Source organism: Pleurodeles waltl, chromosome 8, assembly GCF_031143425.1.
Source record: "Pleurodeles waltl isolate 20211129_DDA chromosome 8, aPleWal1.hap1.20221129, whole genome shotgun sequence".
NCBI classification, from domain to species: domain Eukaryota; kingdom Metazoa; phylum Chordata; class Amphibia; order Caudata; family Salamandridae; genus Pleurodeles; species Pleurodeles waltl.
Genome location: NC_090447.1, coordinates 446673143 through 446686632, shown reverse-complemented (window position 1 = coordinate 446686632; position 13490 = coordinate 446673143). Strand labels below are relative to the sequence as shown.

At 47.7% G+C, this 13490-nt stretch overlaps 1 protein-coding gene across 1 annotated transcript in view; it reads right to left on the bottom strand.

The window, feature by feature from the left end:
• LOC138249528 (ATP-binding cassette sub-family C member 5-like) overlaps positions 1-13490 on the bottom strand; it is a 2567733-nt gene that overhangs the window by 1857738 nt on the left and 696505 nt on the right. The window contains exon 6 of the mRNA XM_069203478.1: positions 6361-6508. Within this exon, the coding sequence (XP_069059579.1) occupies positions 6361-6508 (148 nt within the window). The remainder of the gene's footprint in view (positions 1-6360; positions 6509-13490) is intronic.

The following is a 13490-nucleotide window of genomic DNA, read 5'->3' as shown; positions in this document are numbered from 1 at the left end:
TGACAAGAGTGGTAAGTAGTCTCAAAGCACTTATCCCACCGCTGCCACCAATGTAGGAGGCTGGACTGGCTTGTAGTGAGTACCAAGGGGTACTTGCACCTTGCACCAGGCCCAGTTATCCCTTATTAGTGTATAGGGTGTCTAGCAGCTTAGGCTGATAGATAATGGTAGCTTAGCAAAGCAGCTCAGGCTGAACTAGGAGACGTGTGAAGCTACTACAGTACCACTTAGTGTCATATGCACAATATCATAAGAAAACACAATACACAGTTATACTAAAAATAAAGGTACTTTATTTTTTATGACAATATGCCAAAGTATCTTAGAGTGTACCCTCAGTGAGAGGATAGGAAATATACACAAGATATATATACACAATAGCAAAAATATGCAGTATAGTCTTAGAAAACAGTGCAAACAATGTATAGTTACAATAGGATGCAATGGGGAAACATAGGGATAGGGGCAACACAAACCATATACTCCAGAAGTGGAATGCGAACCACGAATGGACCCCAAACCTATGTGACCTTGTAGAGGGTCGCTGGGACTATTAGAAAATAGTGAGAGTTAGAAAAATAACCCTCCCCAAGACCCTGAAAAGTGAGTGCAAAGTGCACCAAAGTTCCCCTAAGGACAAAATAGTCGTGTTAGAGGGAGAATGCAAGGAAAACACAAATCAGCAATGCAACAACGATGGATTCCTGTCTGAAGGTACCTGTGGAACAAGGGGACCAAGTCCAAAAGTCACAAGCAGCTCGGAGATGGGCAGATGCCCAAGAAAGGCCAGCGGTTGGTGCAAAGAAGCTCTTTCTAGGCTGAAGAACTGTGAATACTGCAGGAACGACAAGGGCTAGAGACTTCCCCTTTGGAGGATGGATCCCCCACGCCTTGGAGAGTCGTGCAGAAGTGTTTTCCCGCCGGATGGACGCCAACAAGCCTTGCTACACGCAAATCGTGCGTTTGGCGTTTTTGGACGCTGCTGGGGCCCAGGAGGGACCAGAAGGTCGCAAATTGGACCTGCCGAGAGAGGGGACGTCGAGCAAGACAAAGAGCCCTCACTGAAGCAGGTAGCACCCGGAGAAGTGCCAGAAACAGGCACCACGAGGATGCGTGAAACGGTGCTCGCCGAAGTTGCACAAAGGAGTCCCACGTCGCCGGAGACCAACTTAGAAAGTCGTGCAATGCAGGTTAGAGTGCCGTGGACCCAGGCTTGGCTGTGCACACAGGATTTCCGCCGGAAGTGCACAGGGGCCGGGGAAGCTTGCAAAGTTGCGGTTCCCAGCAATGCAGCCCAGCGAGGTGAGGCAAGGACTTACCTCCCCCAAACTCGGGCTGAAGAGTCACTGGACTGTGGGAGTCACTTGGACGGTGTCGCTGGATTCGAGGGACCTCGCTCGTCGTGCTGAGAGGAGACCCAAGGGACCGGAGATGCAGCTTTTTGGTGCCTGCGGTTGCAGGGGGAAGATTCCGTCGACCCACGGGAGATTTCTTCGGAGCTTCTGGTGCAGAGAGGAGGCAGACTACCCCCACAGCATGCACAAGCAGGAAAACAGTCGAGAAGGCGGCAGGATCAGCGTTACAGAGTTGCAGTAGTCGTCTTTGCTACTATGTTGCAGGTTTGCAGGCTTCCAGCGCGGTCAGCGGTCGATTCCTTATCAGAAGGTGAAGAGGGAGATGCAGAGGAACTCGGCTGAGCTCATGCATTCGTTATCTAAAGTTTCCCCAGAGACAGAGACCCTAAATAGCCAGAAAAGAGGGTTTGGCTACCTAGGAGAGAGGAAAGGCTACTAACACCTGAAGGAGCCTATCACAAGGAGTCTCTGACGTCACTTGGTGGCACTGGCCACTCAGAGCAGTCCAGTGTGCCAGCAGCACCTCTGTTTCCAAGATGGCAGAGGTCTGGAGCACACTGGAGGAGCTCTGGACACCTCCCAGGGGAGGTGCAGGTCAGGGGAGTGGTCACTCCCCTTTCCTTTGTCCAGTTTCGCGCCAGAGCAGGGGCTAAGGGGTCCCTGAACCGGTGTAGACTGGCTTATGCAGAATTGGGCACATCTGTGCCCAACAAAGCATTTCCAGAGGCTGGGGGAGGCTACTCCTCCCCTGCCTTCACACCATTTTCCAAAGGGAGAGGGTGTCACACCCTCTCTCAGAGGAAGTTCTTTGTTCTGCCATCCTGGGCCAGGCCTGGCTGGACCCCAGGAGGGCAGCTGCCTGTCTGAGGGGTTGGCAGCAGCAGCAGCTGCAGAGAAACCCCAGGAAGGGCAGTCTGGCAGTACCAGGGTCTGTGCTACAGACCACTGGGATCATGGAATTGTACCAACAATGCCAGGATGGCATAGAGGGGGCAATTCCATGATCATAGACATGTTACATGGCCATATTCGGAGTTACCATGGTGAAGCTACATATAGGTAGTGACCTATATGTAGTGCACGCGTGTAATGGTGTCCCCGCACTCACAAAGTTCAGTGAATTGGCTCTGAACAATGTGGGGGCACCTTGGCTAGTGCCAGGGTGCCCTCACACTAAGTAACTTTGCACCTAACCTTTACCAGGTAAAGGTTAGACATATAGGTGACTTATAAGTTACTTAAGTGCAGTGTAAAATGGCTGTGAAATAACGTGGACGTTATTTCACTCAGGCTGCAGTGGCAGGCCTGTGTAAGATTTGTCAGAGCTCCCTATGGGTGGCAAAAGAAATGCTGCAGCCCATAGGGATCTCCTGGAACCCCAATACCCTGGGTACCTCAGTACCATATACTAGGGAATTATAAGGGTGTTCCAGTAAGCCAATGTAAATTGGTAAAAATGGTCACTAGCCTGTCAGTGACAATTTGGAAAGAAATGAGAGAGCATAACCACTTAGGTTCTGATTAGCAGAGCCTCAGTGAGACAGTTAGTCACTACACAGGTAACACATTCAGGCACACTTATGAGCACTGGGGCCCTGGGTTACCAGGGTCCCAGTGACACATACAACTAAAGCAACATATATACAGTGAAAAATGGGGGTAACATGCCAGGCAAGATGGTACTTTCCTACAGGGGCTGCACGGGGGGGCCTGAACTGCCCATGCCAAGTGCATGGGCAGTGCAGGGCCCCCCCAGGGCTCCCTGCACCCCGTCTCTTCTAGCCTTTTCATGGCAATGTTACCGCCATGAAATCACTGGCAGAGAAAGGGGTCGTAAGGAGCGCTGCCCTATCGGATTAGGACCGCCAGCACCGCCAGGCCGTTGTGTAGTCGAAATCTGACAGTGCTGACAGTCCAACCACGGCGCTACCGCCACGTCGTAATATGGCACTGGGACTGCTGCCACCACGACCCTGGCAATGAGGCCCTGAGTGTCCAAATGACTGGCATCCACTAGTTCCTCATACCAACTGTCCTCTGGCTCTTTAAGGGGGCAATGATATCCATAACAGTCCTTAAAAGCCCTCCCAGCCATCTCCCTCTCTAGGCCTATCAAAGGAAAAAGGCACTGGCCCCGTCTTGAAGGACATTGTACCGGTCAGCGCCGGAATCGGTGTCAGGTGATGCCCATCCGGCTTCATATCAGTCAGGAATGACGATGAAGCCACCGTTGGGCATCAGCAGCTCTGGGAACAACTACACTGAAGCAGGTTACGAGGAAGGTTGCAGTTCTGTGGCTGGAGTCGACTCAGAACCAGCAATGGATCCAAGGAGCCTGATGGTGCCGAGGGTGGATCCACTAGCAGAAATCCAGTAGGGGCCCCTCGAGAATCCATGGGGTGAGAAAGGTTGTGCCACCCAAATTGGAGGTGCCTGTCCTATTAGAACTCCTTAAATTGGGTGGGGGTTGCTTAGGCTCTGGGAAAGTCTGGGAGACTAGGAACAGACCGAGGCAGAGGCTCCACTGTGGAGTGAGGCCTAGAATGCTGATGTTCCTGCACCTTGTCCGATGGCTTGGACCAGCGTGGGGAAGATGAAGTATGTTTCGACTTCTTTTGACTTCCTGTGCTTGTGGAAGTTACCTGATGACTTGGAGTGAGTCAACAAACAGTGAGAATGGCTCCGCGATTGATCCTGAAATCTTCCGTGGAAATGGAACCTTGAATTCTGCTGAGTCATCTGACGTCAGGTGGCGTGTACCTTCAGGGATGTTCTTTCTGTGTCTTCTGGTTCCTGGCACGGCAGCCTTTGCAAGTTTTGGAGTCATGGTCCCACCATAAACAAAGCAAATGTGGATCTGTCACAGACATCTTCCTGTGACAGGCACAACATGGGTTTCTTAGGGGACATCCTAACACTCAGGCAGTCACCACCGCTACCCCAATTCAGGAAGGACCTTAAAACCTGGCTCTTCGACTGAAGCTCAGAGGACAAACCCCCTTAGTGTCTTGAGACCCTTACGAGTGGGTAGTTGCCCTTTATAAACCCTGATTTGCACTTCAGTCGAAAATTGACTGGGAGTATCTCTCTCTGGATCTGCGCTGACTGGAACGGAAAGAAAAAAACTGATGTCAGTGCGCTGGGGTGGCGCCTATATAGGTATTGGGCAAGTTGCATTCGGTGCTGGTGACAGGGAGCCAAACGCCACATACCAGCGAGCAGGGGTACTACTCGAACATTTCCAGATCTAGTCTGATGCTTGGGGATAATTCTAAGGTAAGGAATGTAAAGCTAGCAGCAGGGGCGGCTCCTCAGTTAAGGCGGAAGAGCGTCGCTCCCTTCCAGCAGGGGCAAAACCTGAAAAATAAAATAACAATAAACCAGGTTTAGTATCAATTTATTTTTCGTCACTGGATGAGTTTTGAGGGCGGGGTCATTATTGCGATGACAGCCATGGAGGCGGAGTGGTGTGCACTTGTGGTTTTGGTCAGCCGTCTCCGGACTGAACTGTCTCCAACCTGAGAGCTGTGTTGCTGGGTTGGAGACAGCAGGCACAGGCTCCCAGTCTGCCTGGGAGTGCAAATCGAGGGTGCTCAGGCCAATCCTGCCTCTGCTCTCATGCTGCCAGCAACATGAGAGAAGCATTAGGATTGGCCGCCAGGCAGTCTGGGAGCCTGTGCCTGCAGTTGAGCCAAAGGAGTAGAAGAGCGGCGATCCGTCGAGAGGCAGGTGACTTCTTTTTTTCTTATTTTTGCCCACCCATCGAACCCTTCACCCCACACCTTCGCCCCACCTCCCTTCCCTGACATCGGCCGCTACTGGCTAGAAGCCTCTATTAGATGGGTGAGTGCAAGTTTCCAGCTGGGATAATTACAGTACTGTAGGGTGGAACATGCAAAGTTATCTGCTCAAAGAATGCTTCCAAAGATCATCTTGCAGTGTCCATGGAAGACACAAACTCGCCACCAATATTTCTGCATTAACCCGTAGCTCAGACAGCAGCTCCTTTAGGTGCAGTGCTACTGACAGGGGGTGAGAGTACAATGACTCCCTGTTTTGAGAAGTGATATGCAGTAGCAGTGGGGCTCCTATGGGCAACAGAAGATAGGGTCACAGGATGAAATATTTGTGACATCAGGGTGAGAGTCCAAAGTTCTATTTTTAGACAGACATCAGTCAGTCTTAATCACGCCACTACCTAATGCTGTTGAGTACAACAGTCTTAATTGTGGAAAAGTGTTTCGGGCTGCAAAGCTACATGAACTCTTTAAACCTTAGGAGTGGAGTTTTTGCATAGAAGTTCTTGGCCCAGCCCCAACAACTTAGTGCCCCAAATCAAGGGCAGTGAAAAAAACTGCATTCCTCACTCCACCTCAAAACTGACCCATTCAAGTGAGATGAAGGAGAAAAAAGGGGAACTAGTGAGCAATATTAGCAAGAAATCACTACTTCTCAATGACCACTACAAGCACTTGGCAACGTTAAGTAGTTTTGCTAGGGCAATGGCGTTTAACATCTGAAAGCCCCGCTGAACCCCATATATGCACACAATAATAAAAGCTATGGCCTAGCTGATGTTAAGGCGTCATTCAGGTCAAGTCGAAAAATTATTTTTTTATGTAAAACATTAAGGATGTTGTTTTTTCTATGTTTCATCATACAGGGGCGACATTAGAATATACTATCTGAAATACCCAAGGCCATGAAAATCATCAACTATTTTTGGCCCATTGGGAAGGATGTTACCACTCTTTGTCGTGACACCTAAATGAACAGAATCCTTGACTCTGACAAGTCCTGTGACAGTCGAGTATGGGACAGCAGTGATACCTTGAACCCTGGAAATCCAAGTGTTTGGTTTTCTTTAACCCACAAACAGTGTATGTAACAGGTAAACGTATAAAATATGATTGTCAAAAAATTGCATTGTCAACTTAATAGCATTATTAAAAATGAAAGTATGACTCTTTAAAAATACATACAAACAAGTGTCATGTAAACACACCTTGAACGTTCTGGACAAAAGGCTTTTCCCATGCATACATCTTGATGAATCTGATGCAACTTAGGATTTCATTCATAATACGCACTCTTCTGTCTGTTACTTTTATGCACTTTCTCCTTAAATGTGCAGTGAGTTTTGATGCCAGCATCTGAAAATAGTTGAAACAAAATACTTAGATTGTATTTCTCATAACTGCTTAAAAATGTTCTTCACAATGGCTCAAAATCCATAGTTTTTAAACATACAAACACTCTTTTTTCTGACTCCCAATCACCATTCTTTAATGTAATTTGTCTCGTTTATTATGTTGGCAAAAGCACTGCATTCATTATGGATAACCTAAAAATAATAGATATTGGACCAGTCTTTACAAAAATAAAAAAAGAAGCAAGACTTACCAATCACGTGAAAAAAGTACTTTGTTTCATGTAAGAAAAATCTCAATCATAAGTGATCGTAGTGTTGCCGAAACCATCACAATATGTGTGTGTATCATGGAGTTTGAATGTAACTACTTCAATTTCAGCTAAGTATGCTGTGTTTAAATTGTGGCAAAAAATGAATACTTACTCCCTCCTTCCCCCTGGCATAGTGGGGGAGTCTTCATTGGTGGCAAAGGCATGTTCTGTTGCCCTTTACTGTACTTCACAGTAGATATTCAGTCCTAAGACGTATGTGGACCAGTCAGATAAGAAATGTGCACAAACTATGCATATTATTAGGCATACATGCTTCCACACTTTGATACCTGCGTCTATTAGTGATTCAGCCTAGAACCTGTGAGCCACAGAAATTTAACAGAAACTGCTTTCCTCCAAATTATCATTCTAAATACAACCGCTTTGTTGCAGAGTACAAAATGTTGATCTTACAATAAAACTTTGAGTAATTTTATGAGTAACACCTGGTTAAGTGCTTTGGAAAACCAAACACCGGCATGCAAAAACTGAGGAAGACATTATTAAACAATTCCTTTCTTAACGGTTTTGCTATCTCTGTATTTTAGTTTTGTCTTGCTGTAAGAAACAGGTACTACTATTATTGATCAACTCAACAACTTTCAAATTATAAACCTAAGAAATACAATTAGCTGAACAGATCCTGGAGGGTTATTCCCAAGGCTTTTCAGATTGTAGCTATGCGTGGACCTACCAGCATCAAAAACAACTGACTCACTTCTCACCACAATGTAGTCCACTCCGTGCGTTCTTCAAAGCCATTACACTGAGCAGACCAGTCCTCTAGCCTTATTTCTATTATTTGCACACCAACCACCCATGACAGCTAACTAGAACCTTCCAAACAACTTTTTAATTTCTCAGAGAGTGTCCTATCAACCCCTCAAGCAAGACCTCACCACCGTCGCAAAAACATCCAAGTCCCCAAACACTAACATACTCCTAGACTTATTAAATGTTCTTTTAAGTATAAATGTCAAGATTGTTAATTCATGGCTTACAAAAAGATTCCCTACATAGATTAGACCACCATAGAAATCTCTACAACTAAACTATTCGCCCATAAGCAAAAAATACATAAATAAATAGCAAAGCAGGGTTGCCATTACCAGTCCTGCTGTTAATCAAGCCAACATGGAAGCCAACAGCAATGTTGCAGTCAAAGTTATCAAGCACTGTGCCACTCAACTACATAAACCTAAAGTGCTGTATTTAATGTGAAACATGGCATCCAAAATACATTCCTAAAATAGATAATTAATTACATTCTATTTACAGCATCAACAAACTTCCATCATTCCCATCCATACCACCTCACAACATAGCTAAATTAGCCATATTGAATTGCTTTCCATTTCAGACTTCACCAGCATCCTCACTATTCTTGCAGCTGAAACATATGAAGAAAACATTCAGCTTTATTCCTTTATGAGGTTTCGCTTTGAAGAACTAAACCCCCATTAACTCCAATAGCAGATTGGAGTGACTAGTGTGCAGATTCCTACACTTAAGATCTTATTAATGTATAGAGTTTAATCACAGAATGGGGAGCATGGGAGGGTCAGTAAGAAATCTGCAGTTAGACAGAGTTTCTATTAGAAGAGAAAAGTAGCTTGGTATTCTGAGATAGACTTCTAACTGCAGATTGCTCACCTTTTGAACAAATACCAAGCAATATTTACTTGTAGTTGGGTCTGTGAATGAATTCAAACCAGAAAGACCTGTAGGGCAGAACAGGAGAAATGCCTTTCGTTAAACCTGGCTGTGTAGACACTAGTGCTTCCTGAACATATGGAGCAACTCCCAAGTAGCCCCCTGGGGACAGGACCTCCATGTGCCAATGTAGTGGGGCAGCTTTGGCCCTGGTGGAATGAGTTCACAGTCCTTCCGGAGGATACTTAACGGCCAGTGCATAGTAGATATTAATGCAGGACACAATCGAGTGAGAGATGGTCTTTTTCTGCATGCCCTTGCTCTTTTTCACTCCAGCTAACCCCACAAAGAGATGACTGCCTGTCCGCTGGGGTCAGGGACAATCAAGGTAAAAGCTCAGTGCTCTTTTGGGGTCCAAGCAATGAAGGCTCTTCATCCTTAGAGGGGTGAGGTGGAGCGCAGAGCAACAGTAAGATGATGGTTTGACCAGAGTGAACGATGTCACAACTGGGTTGCTTGTGTCCGCAAAACCAGTATGTCTGGCCTAATGGCCCAAAGAGCTCAGACAAAGCCCTGCTGTGCTTGAGACAAAACAAACAATAAAATGTCAGAAACTGAGCCTAGAGGGAGGTCTATCAGCTAGGTTACACACAAATTCACAAATGTGACCCAACAACTGACATTCTTGATGGTTCCTGGCTGCCAAGATGACATCAACTAACTCCAGAGGAAGATTGAAGGTGTTCAACTGTTGAATCTCAATCTCCAAGCGTGAAGCTTGAGACTGGGAAGGCTCAGGAGCAGAATCCTGCCCTGTTGCTGCAACAGCAGGTCCTCCCAAAGTGACAGCCTGATCAGAGGACAGATGCATGTGCATAGGAGCTCTAGATACCATAATCTCCATGGTCAATCCGGGGACATGAGGATGACTTGGACCCAGTAGGTCCTGAGCTTCTTGAGAACTCAGGGCAAAAGAGGTATAGACATGGAGGCGTACGGGAGCACTGAATTCCATCCTAGGCGGAACGCAACTCCAAGCAACAGACACATTGGAAGCCCCAATGAACAGACCAGCTGAAACTGCCCATTCTCAGCGGTGGAAAAAGATCAAGCTGAGGTTCCCTCAATTTGCAGAAGAGACCTTGCACCACTTCTAAGTATAATTGCCACTCGTTATCTGCTAGGTGATGAAGGCTTAGCTCATCTGCCCTGACATTCAACGATCCTACCTAGCGGTTGTAGGAGGCTGGGCTGGCTTATAGTGGGTACCTGATGGTATTTACACCTTGTGCCAGGTCCAGTTATCCCTTAGTAGATTAGTAGCGTTCTAGCAGCAGCTTAGTCTGATAGAGGTAGCTATAGCATAGCAGCTTAGGCTGAACTAGGAGACATGCCAAGCTCCTACTATACCACTTATATCATATAGCACTGTATCATAAGTAACACAATACTCAAAGTTACTAAAAATAAAGGTACTTTATTTTAGTGACAATATGCCAAAAGTATCTCAGAGGATATACTCCCTTAGGAGGTAAGTAAAATACACAAAATATACACACAAACCAAAATCAGGTAAGTAAACAGTTAGAAAAGTAGTGCCAACACTGTAGAACACTATAGAATGCAATAGGAGACAATAGGCCTAGGGGCAACACAAACCATATATTCCAAAAGTGGAATGCGAACCACGAATGGACCCAGGCCTAGTGTAGTGTGTAGAGGGTCGCTGGGAGTGTAAGAAAACACTAAGGGTGTCCAAGATACCACAACCCAAGACTCTGAAAAGTAGGAGTAAAGTTACCATACTACCCCAAAAAGACAGTAAAGTTGCGATAGGAGATTCTGCAAAGACCACAACTGACTGCAAAGCACTGAAGACGGATTCCTGGACCTGAGGACCTGCAAAGGAAGGGGACCACGTCCAAGAGTCATGAAAGTGTCCATGGGGGGCAGGAGCCCTCTAAACCCCGGATGAAGGTGCAAAAGGGTTGCCTCCGGGTGGAAGATGCCAAAGATTCTGCAACAACGGAAGGTGCCAGGAACTTCTCCTTTGGTCAGAAGATGTCCCATGGCGTGCTGGAGGATGCAGAGTTGTTTCCACGCAGAAAGACCGCAAACAAGCCTTGCTAGCTGCAAGAGTCGCGGTTAAAGATAATGGGTGCTGCCCGGGCCCAGGAAGGACCAGGAGGTCGCCCCTCGGAGGAGGAGACAGAGGGTTCGCTCAGCAACAGAGAGAGCCCATGCAGAAGCAGGCATCACCCGCAGAAGCACATGAACAGGCGTTCAAGAAATCTGAGCACGGCGGTCATCTCAACACAACAAAAGAGGGTCCCAAGAAGCCGGTGTTCAACTCAGCGAGTTGAGCAATGCAGGACGGAGTGCTGGGGACCTGGGCTGTGCACGAAGTAATCCTTGCAAAAGTGCACAGAAGCCCTAGCAGCTGCAGATCACACAGTACACAGGATTACTGTCTGGCATGCGGAGGCAAGGACTTACCTCCACCAAATTTGGACAGAAGGACCACTGGACTGTCGGGTCACTTGGATCCAGCTCGTGTCCCAGGGACCACGCTCGTCAAGATGAGAGGGGACCCAGAGGACCGGTGAAGCAGAAGTTTGGTGCCTGTGTTAGCAGGGGGAACATTCTGTCGACCCACAGGAGATTTCTTCTTGGCTTCCAGTGCAGGGTGAAGGCAGACAGCCCTCAGAGCATGCACCACCAGTGAACAGTCGAGGAAGCCAGCAGGATTAGGCGCTACAATGTTGCTGGTAGTCATCTTGCTACTTTTTTGTGGTTTTGCAGGCGTCCTGGAGCAGTCAGCGGTCGATCCTTGGCAGAAGTTAAAGAGGGAGATGCAGAGGAACTCTGGTGAACTCTTGCATTCGTTATCTGACGAAAAACCCATAGGAGAGACCCTAAATAGCCCTCAGAGGAGGACTGGCTACCTAACCAGGTAAGAGCCTATCAGGAGGGGTCTCTGACGTCACCTGCCGGCACTGGCCACTCAGAGGTCTCCATTGTGCCCTCACAACTCTGCATTCAGGATGGCAGAGGTCTGGGACACACTGGAGGAGCTCTGGGCACCACCCCGGGAGTGGTGATTGACAGGGGAGTGGTCACTCCCCTTTCCTTTGTCCAGTTTTGCGCCAGAGCAGGGGCTGGGGGATCCCTGAACCGGTGTAGACTGGCTTATGCAAGGAGGGCACCATCTGAGCCCTTCAAAGCATTTCCAAAGGCTGAGGAAGGCTACTCCTCCCCAGTCCTAAACACCTATTTCCAAAGGGGGAGGGTGTGACACCCTCTCTCAGAGGGAATCCTTTGTTCTGCCTTCCTGGGACTGGGCTGCCCAGACCCCAGGAGGGCAGAAACCTGTCTGAGGGTTGGCAGCAGTGGTAGCTGCAGAGAAAACCCCAGAGAGCTGGTTTGGCAGTACCTGAGGTCCAGGATGCATGGGATTGGCACCCAAATATCAGATTTGGCTTGGGGGGACAACTCCATGATCTTAGACATGTTACATGGCCATGTTGGGAGTTACCATTGTGAAACTACATACAGGTATTGACCTATATGTAGTTCACATGTGTAATGGTGTCCCCGTACTCACAAAGTCCGGGGAAATTGCCCTGAACAATGTGGGGGCACCTTGGCTAGTGCCAGGGTGCCCTCACATTTAGTAACTGAGCACCTAACCTTCACTAAGTGAAGGTTAGACATATAGGTGACTTATAATTTACTTTGGTGCAGTGTAAAATAGCTGTGAAATAACGTGGATGTTATTTCACTCAGGCTGCAGTGGCAGTCCTGTGTAAGAATTGTCTGAGCTCCCTATGGGTGTCAAAAGAAATGCTGCAGCCCATATGGATCTCCTAGAACCCCAATACCCTGGGTACCTAGGTACCATATACTAGGGAATTATAAGGGTGTTCCAGAGTGCCAATCAGAATTGGTGAAAATGGTCACTAGCCTGCAATGACAATTTTAAAAGCAGAGAGAGCATAAACACTTAGGTTCTGGTTAGCAGAGCCTCAGTGAAACAGTTAGGCACCACACAGGGAACACATACAGGCCACAAACTATGAGCACTGGGGTACTGGCTAGCAGGATCCCAGTGACACAGGTAAAAACAAACTGACACACAAGTAAAAATGGGCGAAACATGCCAGGCAAGATGGTACTTTCATACAGCGGTTCATAAGCACCTGTACCAGCCTCCCTTCCATGTACAAGAGGAAGGCTTTAAACACCAAGCGGATGGCCTTCAGCTGCAGAAGGTTGTTATAGAGTCAGGACTCTACTGGAGACTATAGATCTCTGATGTCCACCGCTTCCAGGTCAACGCCTTAACCCAGAAGTGACCCATCGGTCACTACTGTCAGATCTGGTTGGGGTAGGGAGAGGGGTCATCGCTGATCCAATCAAAATCCAGTAACCACTACTGCAGATCTTTTGCAGTCTCCTACGGAATCTGGACGTGGTCGGCAAAGTCCCCTTGATGTTGGGCCCACTATGACTTCTAATCCCACTGCAGAGCCTGCATATGCCACCTGCCCTGCTTGACCAGCCGAAGGCCATCAGTCCAGGAGCCTCAGAGTCAACCTCACTGAGATCCAGGACAGAGGCTGAAACATTGAGATCATAACCTGAATGTCCTGGACTCTCCTTTCCAGGGGATAAGCACAGAACCAAACATTGTCCAGAATAGATCTGATAAAGTGGAGTGTCAGGTGTGACTGCAGCACGTTGATCATGAACCCCAAAGACAACCAGAGGTTTTTTGTAGTCTGGAGGTGGTTGACGACTGTCTGGGATAGGCTTGCCTTCAAAAGTCCATTGTCGAGGTAGAGGAAGACTGGGACCCCTGACCTCCGAAGGTGTGCTGCTCCACTGCCATCACTTTCATGAACACTCAAGGGACACTGGTGAGACCAAAGGGGAGCACAGCGAAATGAAACTGCTCCTCTCCCACCACCATCCCCAGGCCAAAACAGCTTGCATTTCCTACCGTAAGGCAGACAGATT